Source organism: Poromitra crassiceps, assembly GCF_964638095.1.
Source record: "Poromitra crassiceps genome assembly, chromosome: 7".
In the NCBI taxonomy this organism is placed as follows: domain Eukaryota; kingdom Metazoa; phylum Chordata; class Actinopteri; order Beryciformes; family Melamphaidae; genus Poromitra; species Poromitra crassiceps.
Genome location: NC_139628.1, coordinates 14,058,205 through 14,078,557, shown reverse-complemented (window position 1 = coordinate 14,078,557; position 20,353 = coordinate 14,058,205). Strand labels below are relative to the sequence as shown.

The following is a 20,353-nucleotide window of genomic DNA, read 5'->3' as shown; positions in this document are numbered from 1 at the left end:
CAAATGTTTTCTCCACAGAGTTGAGCACCAAAGGAAAGAGCTTCCCAGTGGTCAGTCTGTCCAGGAGCATCAAACAGACCTGGACTCCATATTTATGGTGTGTAAATGAACAACAACACATTTGACTCCAGCTATAAAGAAAATGCTAATGAGCCATTCAGGTCTTATAGTCTCCATGCTGCACTCTGTAGACCAGTGGGCTTTCAAACCACACAACATGGATTTGATGTTTGTTCCACCATGTTTATGTGAAACTTTAATGTTCCAGCTTCTTGAGGAGAACATCGTCACCTTTGTGAAGAAGGAGCTGAAAACGTTCCAGAGGGCTCTGAGTCCAGATGGGCCAGAAGGCTCACAGAGTCAGAGGGAGGATGAGGAGGAGGTGGACGGTGAGGAGGAAGAGCAGAGGAGGAGCAGCACAGAGGCTTTTCTAAACATCACACTGTTCTTCCTGAGGAGAATGAAGCAGGAGGAGCTGGCTGAGGAGCTGCACAGCAGTAAGACACTTTAACAGCTTTAACATGATGGAGAGGGGAGATGTTGGGCAATCTGCAACAGGTCACTCCAAATTCATACTAGAGCCCCACTTTGTCATGCACCTTGTGCGTTGGCGGTAACACGGCCAAGTAACTTGTGCGCAGTGAGTTCCCCAAGCCCCAGTCACCGGTCATTTCTCCGCCTGCTGCCCTCTCGTCATGTGTGCGCGCAGAACACATGGATGTTTCCGCACATTTTCTCGCCTGTCATCCGACCTTCGCTGTCAATAGGGCTACATGACATGAGCTGTAAGGTAAGCAAGCTAATTAATTAACGTGCTCTGATTCAGCTTTTGAAAGATGAAATAACTTAATTAGCGATTACACGGTTAATAATGTTGTTAAGTGTGGTACAACTATGCTCAGTTAATAGTAGACACCAGCTCATTCAATTTAAAGTCGTTAATCGCCTTCACTATTCTAAGCATAAGTTGTACAAGTTCTTCCCCTCTGTCTCACCACTGTGCGACAGGTGTCAGGTGTCAGAGGGCACCTTGTGTCATGCCTTCTGGTTCTGCCCTTCACTGACGGGATTTTGGGCCAAAATATTTGACTGGTACTCTAAGGCCTACAAAATAACCCTTCAGCCGGAGGCAGGACTCGCCATCTTCGGCTGCTCGGAGACCTCTCTGGGCTTCCCCACAGCTGTGCAACAGTCTCTGACACTGGGGACAACTGTTGCCAAAAAACTTATCCTGAAAGAGTGGAAGTCCCCCTCCCCGCCTCCTTTCCAACTGTGGTTGACGGACATGATCTCGGTCATAAGGATGGAGAGGCTCAGATCCTTGAGAAACAACTCACTTCATAAGTTTCTAACTATTTGGGACCCGTTTCTGGCCTACCTCGACGAGGTTGGAGGTGGTGGGTGACTTGCCCAGGTGGATGGGACCCCACGCACAACATTCCTTACAAGCACATAAGCACCCTATATGGACAGTATCACCACATTATTGTCGATATGTTTTTGTTTGTTTTTGTTTGTTTGTTTTTTCTTTCCTTTCCTGTGTCTGAGCTTGTTCATTTGTTTTGTTTGTATTTTGTTAAAATTGAAATTGAAAAAAATAATAATAATATTAATAATAATGTTGTTAAGTTGATTGGTCCTAACGTTGCATTGAATTTACAAAAATTACCTACCATGCGTTGCTTCATGTGCTGTCTCCTGCCGGCTCGGATCAACTTTCATTCTCCCACCCGTCCATGTCCATCTTTTAGGTTCCATCATCCATTTCCAATAGGACCTTCAAACTGCAGCTTTTATGAGTTGGGCTAAGCTAAAATTATTAACTAGCTAGCTTGCTGAATATGAGTCAACAAGACGTTGAACGCTGGCATTTTATCTTTCTCTTGCTCTGCTTATTGCCTTTCCAGCGTTTGCTACAGTGACTACTATCTGGCAGGCTGCAGTCAACTTTTTGTGTGGAACTAATCGCCAATGGCTCACTTTTTGGCAGCATCGCCACTCCATGCTGTCGTTTTGGCTAAACTACATTAACTTGTTATTTAGGGATATCTGGTGGTCGAGCCACCACGGAGCAACTGTTTGTGTTTGCAAACCACACAATAAAGGACTTGGTAGGCCATTTGAACTATTTTGGATCTCTTCAGGAGCAGGTTGATTCTAATTTATGGATGTCACGCTCATGGATACATATTTGTGGTTTGTTAATTAATTGTGGGAAAGGACCACTGGAACAAACGCCACGAACATGATCCGGCTACTTTTTCAATCTGACTCGCTACTCAAAAGTTTGGGGAACTCTCTGTCTGCGTTGGCGGTAACGTGCTCCCCAGTACTGTTGTGCCTATTCTATTAAATGCACAAGACTCCACGACACATTGCCTCCAATGCACAAGGCGCGTGACAAAGCGGTGCTCTGGTACAAGTTCGGAGTGAGAACGGGCTGAAATGAGAGATGATTCCATTTCCAAACCCTGGTATCTGCTCCATACATCTGAATCACATCTATCTATCTTCTGGGCTGCAGTCACAACATGCTTGTCCATGCTGATGGGCTGAATAGATAACAGCCGGAAAGATATAAATCCACACTGAAATCCACTAATTGATTTAATTTGTTTGTTCCTCAGAAACTTCTGTTCCCATCTGCCAGCGTCAGCTGAAATTTACCCTCAAGGAGAAGTTTCAGTGTTTGTTTGAGGGGATTGCTAAAGCAGGAAACCCAACAATTCTGAATCAGACCTACACAGAGCTTGAGATGACAGAGGGAGGCAGTGGAGAGGTCAATGTTGAACATGAGGTCAGACAGATTGAAACAGCATCCAGGAAACCAGTGAGACCAGAAACACAAATCAAATGTGAAGACATCTTTAAACCCTTACCTGGAGGAGATACACCAATCAGAACAGTGATGACAAAGGGTGTGGCTGGCATTGGGAAAACAGTCTTAACACATAAGTTCACTCTGGACTGGGCTGAAGACAAAGCCAACCAGGATATACAGTTCACATTTCCGCTGACTTTCCGAGAGCTGAATCTGCTGAAAGGGAAAAAGTACAGCTTGGTGGAACTTCTTCATTACTTCTTTCCTGAGACCAAAGAAGCAGGAATCTGCAGGTTTGACAAATACCAGGTTGTGTTAATCTTTGACGGTCTGGATGAGTGTCGACTTCCTCTAGACTTCCAGAACAACGAGGTCCTGACTGATGTTACAGAGTCGACCTCAGTCGACGTGCTGCTGACAAGCCTAATCAAGGGGAAACTGCTTCCCTTTGCTCGCATATGGATGACCACACGACCTGCAGCAGCTAATCAGATCCCTCCTCAGTGCATTGACATGGTGACAGAGGTGAGAGGCTTCACTGACCCACAGAAGGAGGTGTACTTCCGGAAGAGATTCAGAGATGAGAAGCAGGCCAGCAGAATCATCTCCCACATTAAGGCTTCACGAACCCTCCACATCATGTGTCACATCCCAGTTTTCTGCTGGATCTGTTCTACAGTTCTGGACCATGTGTTGAAAACCACTGAGAGTGGAGACCTGCCCAAGACCCTGACTGAGATGTACATCCACTTCCTGGTGATTCAGTCCAAACAGCAGAATGTAAAGTACCATGGGAGAAGTGAGACAGATCCACACTGGACTACAGAGATCAGGAAGACGATCCTCTCTCTCGGAGAACTGGCTTTTCAGCAGCTGGAGAAAGGCAACCTGATCTTCTATGAAGCTGACCTGACACAGTGTGGCATTGATATCACAGCAGCCTCAGTGTACTCAGGCGTGTTCACACAGATCTTTAAAGAGGAGCATGGGCTGTACCAAGACAAGGTCTTCTGCTTTGTCCATCTGAGCATTCAGGAGTTTATGGCTGCTGTTCATGTAATCATCTCATTCATCGACTCTGGTGTCAATCTGCTGTCAGAACCACAATCAACCTCTACACCTTCTAAACTAAGAGGCACATCTCCATTACACCAGCTCTGCCAGAGTGCTGTGGACAAGGCCTTACAGAGTCCAAACGGACACCTGGACTTGTTCCTTCGCTTCCTCCTTGGTCTTTCACTGCAGGCTAATCAGACTCTCTTACGAGACCTGCTGACACAGACAGGGAGTAGCTCAAAGACCAATAGAAAACCAGACCATCAGAAAACAGCACAGTACATCAAGGAGAAGATAAAGACAAATCTCTCTGCAGAGAGAAGCATCAATCTGTTCCACTGTCTGAATGAGCTGAATGACCGTTCTCTAGTGGAGGAGATCCAACAGTACCTGAGTTCAGGAAGTCTCTCCACAGGCAAACTCTCCCCTGCTCATTGGTCGGCTCTGGTCTTCATCTTACTGTCATCAGAAGAACAGTTGGATGTGGTTGACCTGAAGAAATACTCTGCTTCAGAGGAGGCTCTTCTGAAGCTGCTGCCAGTGGTCAAAGCCTCCAATAAAGCTGTGTAAGTACATAGACAACTGAATAGATTAATTATATTACACCTTATTCATACAGAATAAAAATCTATTTTCCAGTGTAGGCTTAGCTACTTTGAAAGCATAGCTTAGGAAGCTACCAACTACTTCACCATGGAAGTAGTTGAAACTACTGCAAAGCTAACCTGGGAGAAATGTAGTTTAGGAAACTACAAGCTATGCAGAAAAAGTAGTTCAAACTACTTCATAAAAAAGCATTAAATTGACAATGTACATGTGTGATACATGAAATAAAATATAATAGCCTACAAAAAAGCACAATGCCAGCAAAAATATGCCTCTCAATTGAGTTTATTGCAATAATTGACACCCAATACATTCAATGTTATATTTTTGTCGTTCTTTTTGGGTTCTTCTGGGTTTGGTTTTATCAGATAATAAACAGTAAAGACTTGACTAGGATTGGTTAACCTTATGGCAAGCCAATCAGAAGCAGCATAGCCTGTGTGTCTTGTCAAGAAGTATAGTAATGTTAGTGGAATCCTCGCTGCCTTCACAGTCATGTTGCCCCTCAGCGATCAGGATGAAAGAAAAAGGGGCAGACCTGTCTAAGGGGGTTCTGGTTCTACAGTAATGGCAAAATAAAGTATATATATATATATATTCCTTTCATTTTATTGCCCAAAATTGTAGTTTGTAGTTTGAGTAGTCAAGATACACAAAAATGACAAAAAAATAGTTTAACTGCTTGACTCACTACGCAAATATGAATGTAGTTGAACTACCAGCAAGCTACTGCAAAATGTAGTTAAACTACGTCGTTCAACTAGATGTAGTTCACTACTCCCATCAATGTTCTTGTTTGTCTTCTAATTCTCATTCAGGCTGAGTGGCTGTAATCTGTCAGAGAGAAGCTGTGAAGCTCTGGCCTCAGTTCTCAGCTCCCAGTCTTCTAGTCTGAGAGAGCTGGACCTGAGTAACAATGACCTGCAAGATTCAGGAGTGACGCTGCTCTCTGCTGGACTGGAGAGTCCACACTGTAGACTGGAGATCCTGAGGTAAGATCAATTTACTCTTTTTTTCAATTGAATTAACACATTTCTCCAAACTAAAGTCTGTGCTGACCTGAACATTAGTTTTAAACCAAACCAGTTGTCACGTCAATATATCTAACAAGTAGCTTGCTGTGTGTGTGTGTGTATGTGTATGTGTGTGTGTTTGTGTGTGTGTTTGTGCAGGCTGTCAGCCTGTATGGTCTCAGAGGAAGGCTGTGCTTCTCTTGCCTCAGCTCTGCGCTGCAACCCCTCCCATCTGAGAGAGCTGGACCTGACCTACAATCACCCAGGTACCTCAGGAGTGACGCGGCTCTCTGCTGGACTGGATGATCCACACTGGAAACTGGAGTCTCTCAGGTATGAGAGGCAACGTCTGCTAGAAGGCTGAGAGTCACATTTTCTCTGTCTCACTGATAAACTGAGGAAAGAGGATTATTGTTTGTTTATCAAATAGCGTATACTGCTCTGACTTTATGTAAATGTTTAACCCCCTTCCCACAGTGTGGACCATGGTGGAGTGCAGATGTTGAAACCAGGTCTGAAGAAGTGTAAGTGTGTGTTTCATTTGATTCCTGAAAACATGAAGGTCCTATATAAATAGAAAGGTCATGTATGTGACATATATTTATTTAAATCCTACTCTGAAAAAAAGATGGCTCACAAATGTTTCATGAAACTGAAGAAATTAGCAATACATCTGTTAATAAATTAACAAATAATAAACACAGCAGATTATTAGATGACCAGTCTGACAGCCTGGACACATACATTTTAACAATTTATTTATGTTCACATAGAAGGAAACCGTACAAGACTACAAATATGGAGGTGCAGTACATTCACAAAATGGAAAGGCCCATAGTCTCACAATACAAAACATAATACTCAGTTCTATATGGGGTATAAGTAGCAGTGTCTCCTCCATATATGGTACTGCTAGTTTAGCCTTTTTTGGCATCCCAAGTTGTTGAAGCCCTCTTAGGACCAAAACGTGAATGTGTCCTAGGCTGCAAAATATGAAAGCAAATAGTTTGTACCTGTAACCAGCTCTGAGATGGTGTTTAGGAGTGGTTGATATTTAACGACATTATAACCAGCTCTGAGATGGTGTTTAGGAGTGATTTGTATGTAATGACCTTGGTCATAAAGCACTCTTCTAGGCTAGAGTCAAAGGTGCAGACTACCTCTAGAACAAACACTTCTCTGGACTCTTCATTAACAAATACAACATCTGGAGTCTTGGCAGACACATGTGGAAAAAGGACCTGGGCTACTATTACAGATTATATATCTGTATATATATATATATATATATATATATATATATATATATATATACATTACATTACATTACGTCATTTGGCAGACGCTTTTATCCAAAGCGACTTACAATAACACCTTTTTTGTCCGGAATAGAGCAATCAACTATGGAGCACAGTCTATGACAACTACAACTTCTGAAGGAACAGTGGTACAAGTTTAGGTTAGTGGTACAAGTTTAGGTTAGGTTTTTTTTTTTTTTTTTTTAAGAAAGAGAGAGAACGAAGTTAGATCAAGAAGGGCCCAGATGGAGCCTGAAAAGGTGAGTCTTTAGTCTTTTCCGGAGGTGGAACATGGAGGGTTTGACAGGAATGCTTGTACCTTCTCCCTGAGGGTGGAAAATGTTTTGATGTACTGTGCTATGAGGTCCACTATTCTGTGGTGACGTGCTGTGTCCATTGCTTTGTGAGCATAACAGCCATTCAAGATGTGTGACATTGTTCACTGACCTGTTCAGTGCATGCTTTGAGCATAATGGAGTCAGTTGCCAGTCTCTGTTCCTTTCACACTATACAACTGTCTGTCTTGTAATCAGGTGTCTTTCACACTATACTGTATACCTGTCTGTCTTGTAATCAGGTGTCTTTGAGTCATTTTGTTTTTCACTCTATATGACTGAGCTGTGACAGGGGATCACGCATTACAAGATGTTCCATGAGGAGAATCCCCGACAAGTCCACAAACGCAGTCTGGCATGGCTTTATTCTTTCTAAACACACGCTCATTCTCGAAAAATTGGTTTAATGTCAGATTAATTAAGTGGGCGTTATTAAGTTTACGGCTATCTCAAATATTTCGGGTTTCAATAGATATTAGAATGGTTTTAGTAAACATATACGATTTGCATAGCTACTTAAATGCTTTTTAAATTAGTTTTTTGGTTGTGAGACAGCAGTTTGTACCAATCCCGGAGAATGGCTTCCTCTGTCAGACCACTTGCTTGTTTGTAGCGTGCTGCAGACAGCATACAACATCACCCCGTCATGTCTGCCTCACTACGCTCTTCTCTCCTGACACGACCAGATATGAAGCAGGCTAGATATCTGTCAGACCTCTGTGACTGATAGGGGGAGCTCCCCGATTCAGTTTGTGGACAGTTCACACAGCGAGCGACGAATTGTGAGCGCCGAGCCGATGTGATTTGCCTCTGATTTGGGGGGTTTGTCTCTGATTAGGGGGGTTGTCTCTGATTAGGGGGGTTTGTCTCTGATTAGGAGGGTTTGTCTCTGATTAGGGGGGTTTGCCTCTGATTAGGGGGGTTTGTCTCTGATTAGGGGGGGTTTGTCTTGGATTAGGGGGGTTTGTCTCTGATTAGGGGGGATTCTCTCTGATTAGGGAGGGTTTGTCTCTGATTAGGGAGATTTGTCTCTGATTGGGGGGGTTTGTCTCTGATTGGGGGGGTTGTCTCTGATTAGGGGGGTTTATCTCTGATTAGGGTGGTTTGTCTCTGATTAGGGTGTTTTTTGTCTCTGATTAGGGGGGTTGCCTCTGATTAGGGGGGTTTGTCTCTGATAAGGGGGGGTTGTCTCTGATTGGGGGGGTTGTCTCTGATTAGGTTTTTTTGTTGTCTCTGATTAGGGGGTGGGTTGCCTCTGATTAGGGGGGGTTGTCTCTCATAAGGGGGGTTTGACTCTGATTAGGGGGTTTTGTCTCTGATACGGGGGGGTTTGTCTCTGATTATGGGGGTTTGTCTCTGATTAGGGGGTTGTCTCTGATTAGGGGGGTTTGTCTCTGATTAGGGTGGTTTGTCTCTGATTAGGGTGTTTTTGTCTCTGATTAAGGGGGTTTGCCTCTGATTAGGGGTGTTTGTCTCTGATAAGGGGTGGTTTGTCTCTGATTACGGGGGATTTGTCTCTGATTAGGGGGGTTTGTCTCTGATTACGTTTTTTTTGTCTCTGATTAGGGAGGGGGTTGCCTCTGATTAGGGGGGTTTGTCTCTGATAAGGGGGGTTCTCTCTGATTTGGGGGGGTTTGTCTTTGATTAGGGGTTTTTTTTCTCTGATTGGGCGCGTTGTCTCTGATTAGGGGGGTTTGTCTATGATTAGGGGAGTTTGTCTCTGATTAGGGGGGTTTGCCTCTGATTAGGGGGGGTTGTCTCTGATTAGGGGGGTTTGTCTCTGATTCGGGGGGGGGGGGGTTGCCTCTCATAAGGGGGGGCTTGTCTCTGATTAGGGGGGTTGCCTCTGATTAGGGGGTTTGTCTCTGATTAGGGGGGGTTGTCTCTGATTAGGTTTTTTTTGTCTCTGATTTGGGGGGGGTTGCCTTTGATTAGGGGGGTTTGTCTCTGATAAAGAGGGTTCATCTCTGATTAGGGGGCAGGTTGTCTCTGATTAGGGGACTTTGTCTCTGATTAGGGGGGTTTGTCTCTGATTGGGGGGTTTGTCTCTGATTAGGGGCGGTTTGTCTCTGATTAGGGGGGTTTGCCTCTGATTAGGGGCGTTTGCCTCTGATTAAAGGGGGTTGTCTCTGATTAGGTTTTTTTTGTCTCTGATTAGGGGAGGTTTGTCTCTGATTAGGAAGGATTTGTCTCAGATTAGGGGAGTTTGTCTCTGATTAGGTTTTTTTTTGTCTCTGATTAGGGGAGGTTTGTCTCTGATTAGGGGGGTTTGTCTCTGATTAGGTTTTTTTGTCTCTGATTAGGGGAGGTTTGTCTCTGATTAGGGGGGTTTGTCTCTGATTAGGTTTTTTTTTGTCTCTGATTAGGGGAGGTTTGTCTCTGATTAGGAAGGATTTGTCTCAGATTAGGGCGGTTTGTCTCTGATTAGGGGGGTCTGTCTCTGATTAGGAAGGATTTGTCTCTGATTAGGGGGGTTTGTCGCCGAGCTCCAAAAACAGCTTGCCGAGGGCTCGGAGTGCCTAGTGTGCAGCCTAACAGCCATACAAGATGTGTGGCATTGTTTCACTGAGCGTTCTGTGGTGTGATGCAAACAATGGGGGACCTGAGTGGTTGGAGAGCAGATATAAAGGTTGAGTCTGTTGGGAAGGACCTGTAGTCTGTCTTTTACTGTGAATGTAACGATGTCCTCATTGAGTGCAGTGTTCTGAGACCGAATGGTCAGCAGAGAGACCAGTCCAGTCCAGTGTTGTTGTTGTTGTTGTTGATTTTGTTGTTGATGATGATGATGTTGGTGTAAGAGTTGGCCTGCCACCTGTAGGTGTTAACAGGCCCAACGTATATGTGGCTGTTGCCTTGATCACAGTTCCAGAGTCACACCGCGTCCACTCCAGAGACACTCCAGCTTGGACACAAAGATCATTCAGATCTGGCCAATCAGACCAGACCCCAAATCCAGCAGAGTGAAGGTCAAATTTCCAGCTGGGTGTCCTTCTGAATCCCAGGATGGGCTCTGAGTCTCTGGCCAGTGGGACTTTGTGTCTCCTTAGGTCCAGGAATAGGGAAGATGGAGCAAGCTCCCTAACATCTCTGTCATCATTATTCAGCATATTCAGAAGGTGGGAAATCTGCATGCCGGTATAAATCCATGTTTCATTTGGTACCCCCAGTCCCCTTCCACTGGGGATGAAAAATAATGTCACAGGTGGAGTGTGTGCCGAGTCCAAGCCACTTTCTTTTCTTTCTTTCAATATTTTATTTTTCAGTTTTTTTAGAACACACACACACACACACACACACACACACACACACACACACACACACACACACACACACACACTCACACACACACACACACACACACACACACACACACACACACACACACACACACACACACACACACACACACACACACACACACATTTAAATGATTTATTTATGTCCACATAAATTACAGTACAAGGACATAAACACTAATAATGCAGTCAGATGCTGGGAAACAGTTAGTTACAAAAGTGCCTAGTTGGCAACCACAATAATGTGCACAAAACAAACAAAAAAAAGGACCACCACACAGGGTGATGGCAGTGGCAAAAAGCAGCGCCTTCTCCATATAGAGCGGCTACCAATAATAGCAGAGACTGAGCAATACCTTGCTAGCTGTTTGGCCCTTCTCTTAGGTAGTCCAGCCATCTGAGGCCTGTACTACAAAGCAAGATTTAGGTTGATCCTGATAAGTTTGGGTTTAAACCTGGTTTAGCCGTACTACAAAGCAAGTTAACTTCTTACCGACATATATATCCATAGCAACTTATGCTTCACACTTAACCTGGTCCGCAGCAAGTTGCAAGGATAAGATTAGACCTTAACACATTGAGTGCCAAGGACGTCCTAAAAAAAAGTAACGTTCAGTGCCAAGGACGTCTGTGGACGTCCTAAAATCATAATTCATATTATTCCATAATTCTGCTGTTTAAGGTCGTACCTAGCCAGTGAGCATGAATCCCTTCAAGGGATCACACGGCGCCACCTTAAAAATTGCATCGCAGCTGCGCAGCGCAGCCACGTTAAAACCTTGGGGCGCTCAGAGCCTCCTTGTAGAGTAGGAGTGGTTAGTAGCAGTAGCAATAGCAGTATCAGTAGCAGTAGCAGAGAATAGATTTATAGCATTTAGTAGCATTTAGTAGAATTTAGTAACATAGCGATTAGTAGATTAGTTTGTGAGATTGTGTAGTGAGTGGATTCGAGTGCTTGGTGTGAGGTGAGTGCGTGGGTGGGTTGTGTCGGGTGTGTGGGAGTGTGTGCTAGCGAGTGTGCCTGTGTTAGATTTAGCATTTAGCATTTAGCGTTAGGTCAGGGTAGATAGCATCTGTGTAAAAAAAAAAAAAAAAAAAAAAAAAAGTGTCTGTGTGTCTCTGTCTGTCTGTCTGTCTTGTGTGTCTGTTTTGTTAGACTAGCGTTAGTGTTAGACTAGCGTTAGACTAGCGTTAGTCTTAGATTAGCGTTAGTGTACAGTTAGACTAGCGTTAGTTAGTTTAGCTGTCATGCCCAAGGCCAAGCGTAAACGTGGTGGGCCGCGCCCAGGGCCTGGGCAGCTCACACTGCAACAGGCTCTCAGTCGTGCTGTTCGGGAGAGAGATCTCCCGGAAACCGACACCGATGAGCCGGAGGAGACCGCTTCATCATCTCCTGACGACGCCAGAGATGAGGAATGGCAGCCCCCTGGCCCTGGACCTAAGAGGCGAACCTTCTTGGACGAGGCGGCTTCCAGAGGTTAGAACCTACATATAGATAGCCTACTTTATTGATCCTTTACAGGAAACTATTACTACTAAAGCTGTAAATGCCAGACGATTGTATGCATAGATGACTTCTCGATTGTTGACAAAAATGTGATATTGTAAGTTCTGATATTGTAAGTCGATTTGAATAAAAGCGTCTGCCAAATGCCGTAATGTAATGTAATGTAATGTCTAATAATAAAAAGAAGCAGGAGAAAAATAGAGGAGGTAGAAATGTAAAAAATAAAATAAACACACACCCACACACCTTTTATTATTCATCAATTTATTTTCGTCAACACAAAGCTTGGTAAGAATAACGATCCTGCAATTAGTTAGCATACTAATAATACCATGTAAAATATTCAATTTCAGAGTTGGAGCACAGCTCGGAGGAAGATGACGACGACGTCACACGTCCCCCCAGATGTTCCTCTGCGACGAGCTGCTGTTGCTCATTGTCGATCAGACCAACAAGTACACGGAACAGTGTATTGCTGTCATAGATGAGCTGTGTCTGCCATACTCCAGGGTAAACGCCTGGCAACCGCTGACCCTGGTGGAGCTGAAGCGGTTTCTGGGATTGCTTTTCCTTACTGGCATCATCAAGAAGCCGAGTTGGGCAGAGTATTGGTCTGTTGATGTGGCGCTTGAAACACCATACTTCGGGAGCACAATGCCACGCAACAGGTTCCAGCTCATTTGGCGGTTTCTCCACTTCAGCGACAATCGGGAGGTCGATGGCAGCGACCGGCTCCACAAGGTTCGTCTTGTCCTTGATCTGCTCCTCTCCAAATTCAAGGAGCTGTACCAGCCGTCACAAAACATCTCGGTGGATGAAGGGATGCTGCACTTTCGAGGACGTTTACGTTTCCGTGTATACAATCCTGCCAAACCCACCAAGTACAGAATCAAAAGCTACATTCTGTGTGATTCAGCCAATGGTTACTGCTACGCCATGAAGCCATACTGTGGAACTCACAGTACCCTGCAGGACACCGTGCGCTTCCTGATTGCCGGCCTTGAGGGTTTTGGATATCGCTTGTGGATGGACAACTTCTACAACAGCGAGTCAATGTGTCGTCTTCTCCTCGGCCTCCAGATCCACTCAGCTGGCACACTCCGTGTCAACAGGGGAGAACCGCCGTCCATCCGCGAGGTAACCACATCTGACCTGGCAGTAGGTGAACACCGCGCTCGTCACAATGACACAGTGATGGTCCTGGCATGGCGAGACAAACGCATCGTCCGGATGATTTCTACCTTCCACCAGGATGAGATGACAACTGTGGAGGTGAGACAAAAAGGAAACAGTGAGAGAGTCCCCCAGAGGAAGCCAGCATGCGTGGTGGAGTACAACCAGTACATGAGTGGTGTGGATCGCCTGGACCAGAAGATCTCCTATTACCCCTTCATCAGGAAGACTGCAAAATGGAGCTCTAAGTTTGTCATGTACCTGATGCAGATCGCAATGAGCAATGCGTTCATTGTCTACAGGGCACGCAACCCAACGACCAGCTGCAGAACCCTGAAAGACTTCATCCTGTCTGTGGTCAAATCCTGGACCGCAGATCCCCCTCCTCCTCCGGCCCCTCCCCAACCTCCTCTTCCAGGAAGAACACCAGTCCACCCACGCAAACGGTCCGCTTCAGCGAGGCTGGATGTGGACTTCGCGGGACATGTGCCACTGCCAGTCGAAGTCCCAGCCACCAAAACGAAAATGTATCGAAAATGTGCGCACTGCGCAGCCAAGGGACTCCGAAAAGAGACCAAGTACGTTTGCCCTGGCTGTGACCACGTACCTCTCTGCCTGTACCCGTGCTACTTTGAGTATCACTCACAGTGATACTTACTAATAAAGAATAGAAAGAAAGACAGAATTTATTGTAAATTATAATCCTGAATTATTTTAGTTTTTAAGGCTTTTTTAAACCTCAACAATGATGTACACAATTTCAAATAATCACAAAGGCTATTCCATAGTTTAACTCCCAAAACTGAAACACATCGAGATTTGACATTCATTCTCGCTTTGGATGTTTTAAAAATGGATAATCCTCTTAAATTATAATTTCCTTCTCTTAATTTAATTTTTTTTTAATACAAACTGGAAGGCTTTTGCTCCTAACACGGAAAACAATTTCTAAAGTTTTTATATACACAATATCTACACATTTTAAGGTGCAGGACCTTATGAATAGTGGATTGGTCAATTCGAGGTAACCAACTTTATTTATTATTCTAATAGCTTAGGATCTATATTTGTTTTACATTACCCCAGACCTCAACACAGTATGACATATATGGCACTATAAGTGAAAAATACAATATATGCAAACATTTCTTACTCAGCAGATCCCTTGTTTTGTACAGAATACCAACAGATTTAGCTAGTTTACTTTTAATATATTCTATGTGTGGCTTCCAACAGAGTTTATGATCTATAATTACACCCAAGAACTTAGTTTCATATACCCTTTCAATTTCAGCTCCATTTAGATTCAACTTAATTTCACAATTAACCATAACACCACCAAACACCATACATTTAGTTTTGTTTTCATTTAGTGACAACAATAGTGAAGGTGATATCCTTTGATAATAAAAATCCACTATTCTATCATGCCTACAGATGTAGAGCCCTTTGTCTGCATGGCAACCATTTAAGATGTGGGACATGGTTTCAGTTATCTGTTCATGACCATGATGTATACAGTGGGGAGCACGATTGACAGGAAACCAGATGGAAAGGTTAAGCTTGGTTGGTAAAACCTGTAGTCTCGCTTTTATAGTGAAGATGACAATGCTCTCATCTACAGCTGGATTTTTAAATACTGCATGAGAGACAGAGTGATCTGCTACAGGAAGGCACATACACACACACACACACACACAACAAACAAACTCAGACACAGGAAAATAAAAGAAAGAAAAAAACATAGATGGACATTCCAATCTTAATTCTGTGCTTGTAAGAGATGTTGGAGCCCATGAGAAATCAACTGGGCCAGTCACTTTTAACCTCGTCAAAGTAGACCAGAAACGGCTCCCAGATAGTTGCGAATCGTTTAAGTGAGTTGGTCCTCAGGAACCGGAGTCTCTCCATCCCTATAACTGAGACCATGTCCGTCAACCCCAGCTGAAAAGAAGGTGGAGAGGGGGACTTCCGTCCCTTCTGAACAAGTCTCTTGGCGACAGTCGTCCCCTGTGTCATAGACTGTTGCACAGCTGTAGGGTGGAGCAGAGAGGATTCTGAGCAGCCGAAGATGGCGAGTTCCGCCTCCGATTGAAGGGTTATTTTGTAGGCCTTAGAGTACCAATCAAATATTTTGGCCCAGAATTCAGATAGTGAAGGTCAGAACCAAAAAGCATGGGAGGGACAGTGTGCCCTCTGACACCTGACACCTATCACATGGTGGTGAGACAGAAGGGAAGATCTTATGCAACATGTGCTTGGAATAGTGAAGACGGTGAGTTAATTTAAATTGGATCAGCTGGTGTTTGAGTCCAAGCCACTTTCTCATTAAGCTCAGTGCTCAGCGTTTTGTCATTAATTTCACTCAGCACTTTCTGTTGAATATGAACATTAGAGAACAGCTGTTGAACTTTAGACACCTGTCTAATAGCCTCTAACTTCAGAGGCAGTGGGCATCTGTCAATCAAGTGCAACCTAAATGTAAACTCAGACAAGTTTACATTGTTATTTAGCAGACACTTTTATCCAAAGCGACTTAGAATAGTACATTTTGTCAGCAGTGTAGCAATCAACGGTGCATCACAGTCTTCATCAAATGATGATGTTAACTTGCTCCTTCCATTCTCATGTTGATTTTATGTCCAAGATATGTCTCATGGAGAGATGATACACATATGGGTTTTGTTGCTATTGTGAACACAGATTTTTTTTTTGATTGATTGATTGATTGATTGATTTATTTTGGTGAAAAAGTGGACACAGATACAGGGAACAGACAGATTCACCGAGGATAAAAACACAATAAAGCCTGGCTATTTCAAGCACTGGCTTGTTTCCATTGCGGTCCTCACGTACAACATAGAGACAGGAACATACACGAATGGGAATCACCTTCTATACTCGAATTAATACTGTTACATTATTACTAGATTGATAGGAATAATGGCACGCTTCAAGAATTATACCATACATCAACATTTGTTGTTACATGTAAAAATTTTACATCCGTTGAGGACTAGGGGGGGGGGGGAGGGAGTAGGGGTTGCAGGGAATGGGGGTATAGCAGTGGGAGGGGGGTGGAGAAGCTCGCTCACTCATGATTGAAGGCTATGCATATCTGGCATAACATCATCCACTAGGGCTCCAATGTGTGTGACCGAGAGAAAGGGGGCGGGGGGGGGGGGGTGTGGCGACCAGGAAGAGTTTTGCAAGAGCGATAGGCCAGACTGGGCGGCATGGGGGGGGGTGTGTGTGTGTGTGTGTGTGTGTGCGTGTGTGTTTGAGAGTCTGTGAATGTCCAATTGTCCTTGTGTGTGCTAGAGAGCCTGATAGGGCGAGTCGTCTTCCCGGATGGTGAGCGAAACATAGCGAGTCGCTATGGTGACGGCCTCGAGTCCAACAGGTGTCAGGGGGAGGGTGGAGGGTGGAGGAGCGCTGTTGCATTCGTAGATATCAGGAGAGGAATTTCGGCTGCGTCCTTGGCAGCTCCGAGTCCAGATTAGGATGAAAATGTTTTGGTTGCCTGAATTCCTATCAGGTCACACAGACCAAACAGAGCAGGTCTTATGTCTTAAGTCTCTGTCTTAAGTCTCTGGAATCCCAACATAAGTTCATTCCTTATGCAGATCAGTGGAAATTTCCGTGATATAATCCAGGTATAATCCATTTTTCACAGTTCAAATTCACTGACCGCCCATCTCAATTTTCATGACTTCACAGCCTTGGGTCAATCGCTGCTGTCTTCCCGTACCCCGCGGCGAAAATCCGTCTGGGCAGAGGGTGGGGGCTCCCCGGACCTCGCTTTCCTCAAAGTTTGGTTGATTTGCGTTGAGAGACCAGTAAATCCAATAAATCCATGTTTGTCATTTCGTATAGACAAATGCAAGTTTGCTCCGGCAGCGTGGTGAGCAGGCAGAGGGAAAAAGGTGCAGGCAGGAGAGGGAGGATTTGCGACCGCCCAGGTTCAGAGGCGGTTTTGAGCAATACCACCAATTCTCTCCACTCCTCGGGCCCTATCTTACAGGCGGTATCCCCTATTTCTTCTAACCTTTATTTAACCAGGAAGTCACATTGAGGTTGAAACCTCTTTTACAAGTGAGACCTAGCCAAGACAGGGTCAGCAACGTGAAAAAACGTAAATGACAACATCAAGTTACAGACACACAGCAACAATAGATGGGACTAAAACAAAACATTAACAGGACTGCATAAATCACGACACAGCTACAATAGTTACAACGAAAGCACCTAAAAGCAACGACATTATGTTACAATGTAGATAAAACAACTAAAATTACAATGGCTACAGTGAAATAAAAGGGCAGCAATATTTAATTGTGTATTTACATATTAGTTGAAACAATTGCAACCAAAAGTAGCCACTTCCTTAATTCTAATTTTAAAATCATGCAAGGAGATAAGGGTCTCGAGTTTGAGTTTGGCTTGCAGATCATTCCAGGACCAAGGACCATAGTAGAACAGATTTGCTTTACCAGCCTCTGTTCTGACAGGAGGCGCTTTGTATTGAAACCAACGATGTGACCTAAGGTTATGGGTGGTTTCCAAGGGTGTAAACTTACGGTTTAAATAAGAGGGTACCTGAAATAATCTTGTAAACTAAAATGTACCAGTGTTGAAGCCTGCGCAAAGTAAGAGATGTCCATCCTACCATGCTGTACAGGGTGCGCTTGCGCACCTGTTTGCATGTGCCTTAAGGCAGGGAAGATAGCAGTCCCCCTTGCACCAGTGTCCAGGTGTTATGCCGAGCTTTGCACCCCCGCCTGGGTAGACGTGACTGTTTTCTAAGTTAAAACAGCCCCGAAATATGGTGGGGATGGAATTCTCGGCGGGCATGCGGAAACGTTCGCTTCACCTGCCGCAGGCACAAATTAGAGTGGTGCCAAATCATCTACGCCCCCAAAATGCAGCACAAATGGGATTTCTTAAGCACTAGAATTAGTCACAGGTGTGGCCAGGCAATGCCTGGGTGTTACATCAATCAAAACCAATCAGATTCCTGTCTCGCGATCGCTGTTTGCGCGAGGCATGTAATATGCTGTAATTCTCTGGTAATGGTAATAGAGTGGACTCACTCGTGCCGAGGACAGAGAGAGATGGAGAGAGCTTATTGACAGATCATCTGTGGTGCCAACGACCCTCCAGGTTATGCGATAGGTGAAGGTAAATAGCCTATGTCCATTGTCCAACAAGTTTTCTCAAATTAATTTCTCTCTTGGCGATTTGATAAAAGTTTCTCAGTGAGTTATAGTTGATTGCCTCACTGAATTATCTGCTAATATCTGCTAATATCCTTTGAGCGCATTGTCCTGTCCTACCTCAAATCCATCACAGACCCACTCCTGGACCCCCTACAGTTTGCCTACAGAGCCAACAGGTCTGTAGACGATGCAATAAACATGGCCCTCCACCACATCCTCACACACCTGGACAATGCAGGAACCTATGCCAGGATCCTGTTTGTAGATTTCAGCTCGGAGTTTGACACGATTCTCCCAGCTGGGTGTGCCCGACCCCATCTGCAGATGGACCACAGACTTCCTGACTGACAGGAAGCAGCACGTGAGGCTGGGTAAGCACATCACTGACTTTCGGTCCATCAGCACCGGCGCTGCCCAGGGCGGTGTCCTCTCTCCCTACTTCTTCGGTCTGTACACCAACAGCTGCACCTCCAGTCACCAGTCCGTCAAGCTCCTGAAGTTCGCAGACGATACCACCCTCATAGGGCTCATCACAGACGGAGATGAGTCGGAATACAGAAAGGAAGTTGACCATCTGGGGACTTGGTGCAGTCAAAACAACATGGTGTTAAATGCTCAAAAAACAATGGAGATGATTGTGGATTACAGGAGGAACAAAGCCCCACCTTCCCCCATCACCCTGGGTAACTCCCCAGTCAACACTGTGGAGTCCTTCCGCTTCCTGGGGACCATCATCAGCCAGGACCTAAAATGGGAGCTGAACATCAGAGCTCTCACCAAGAAGGCACAGCAGAGGATGTACTTTGTGCGGCAGCTGAAGAAATTCAAAGTGCCAAAGGCCACGATGGTGCACTTCTACACCTCCATCATTGAGTCCATCCTCACCTCCTCCATCACCGTCTGGTATGCTGCTGCCACTCTCAAAGACATCAACAGACTTCAGTGCATCATCCGCTGAGAAGGTAATCGGATGCAACCTGCCATCCCTCCAGGACCTGCATGCAGCCAGGACACTGAAGCGGTCTCGCAAGATCATGGCTGACCCCTCCCACCCTGGCCACAAACTCTTTAAGACACTCCCCCACGGCAAGAGACTGAGGTCTGCCAAGACCAGAACCACCTGCCACAAGACCAGCTTCTTCCCAACCGCCATCAGCCTCACCAACAAGGCCTGGAAACGCCTTCCGCCAAGGACCTCACCAACAACCCCCCCCCCCCCCCCCCCCCCCCCCCCCCCACACACACACACACACACACACAACTCACTACCTCCTCCTAAACTCAACTGAAGCTTCCCAACTGAACAGTTGGGAAGCTTTTGGGCTTGCCTCGTGAAGTGTGCTGGTTCGTAGATGAGGGCTCACGGGCAGTGGTCGATCAGAACCACAGAGATGTCGGTCCTCGGACGCGGTTGAAGGAATACCACTCGTGACCTGGCTGGGTGTAAGGCAGCCAGTCACCAGGGCCTGGCTGGTTGTAAGACAGCCAGGGTTCAGCTCGGGTTCGGATTTGGTCGTGGTAAGGGAAGACATTATGAAGTAGAGTAGTACAGGAAGTAAGAAGGAATCTATACAGCATCACAGAACACCTTGTTATATATGTTATGTCTGACATCGCCGATGACCTCACAGGTGAACTCTATGCTATGACATCATCGGTGACTCCGTAAAGTCCCGTCTGCCATCACAGTCAGCCTAGACCGCCTGACGTCGCCGATGACCTCACAGGTGAACTCTTTATTGTCAACGTCATCATTGTCATCGTTGATGATGTCATCGTCATTACGTCGTTGGCGCGCCGGTTTGTGGGCATCGACTGCCCCAAGAACAGGCCTGATGGTGGGCCATTATGGACCCTTTTCTACAGCCGCTCAAAGATTCCTGTGGGGAATCTGTATTCTTCCAGAAATGGCTGGAATGGCCCTCCAGTCCCACCTGGTATAGGCAGGGCTTGGTTGATTATTCTGGCAGTGAGGGGGGCTGTGGTCCACTTGGCCACCGGCCGGGTGTAGGTACGGGTCTACACGTTG

General features: G+C 45.3%; 1 protein-coding gene across 1 annotated transcript in view; it reads left to right on the top strand.

Moving 5' to 3' along the window:
- The window catches only part of LOC310780204 (NACHT, LRR and PYD domains-containing protein 3-like), a 67,466-nt gene that overhangs the window by 22,960 nt on the left and 24,153 nt on the right, over positions 1-20,353 (top strand). The window contains exons 11-16 of the mRNA XM_083640778.1: positions 19-97; positions 269-497; positions 2,628-4,443; positions 5,302-5,475; positions 5,656-5,829; positions 5,974-6,020. Coding sequence (XP_083496904.1) covers positions 19-97; positions 269-497; positions 2,628-4,443; positions 5,302-5,475; positions 5,656-5,829; positions 5,974-6,020 — 2,519 coding nt within the window. The remainder of the gene's footprint in view (positions 1-18; positions 98-268; positions 498-2,627; positions 4,444-5,301; positions 5,476-5,655; positions 5,830-5,973; positions 6,021-20,353) is intronic.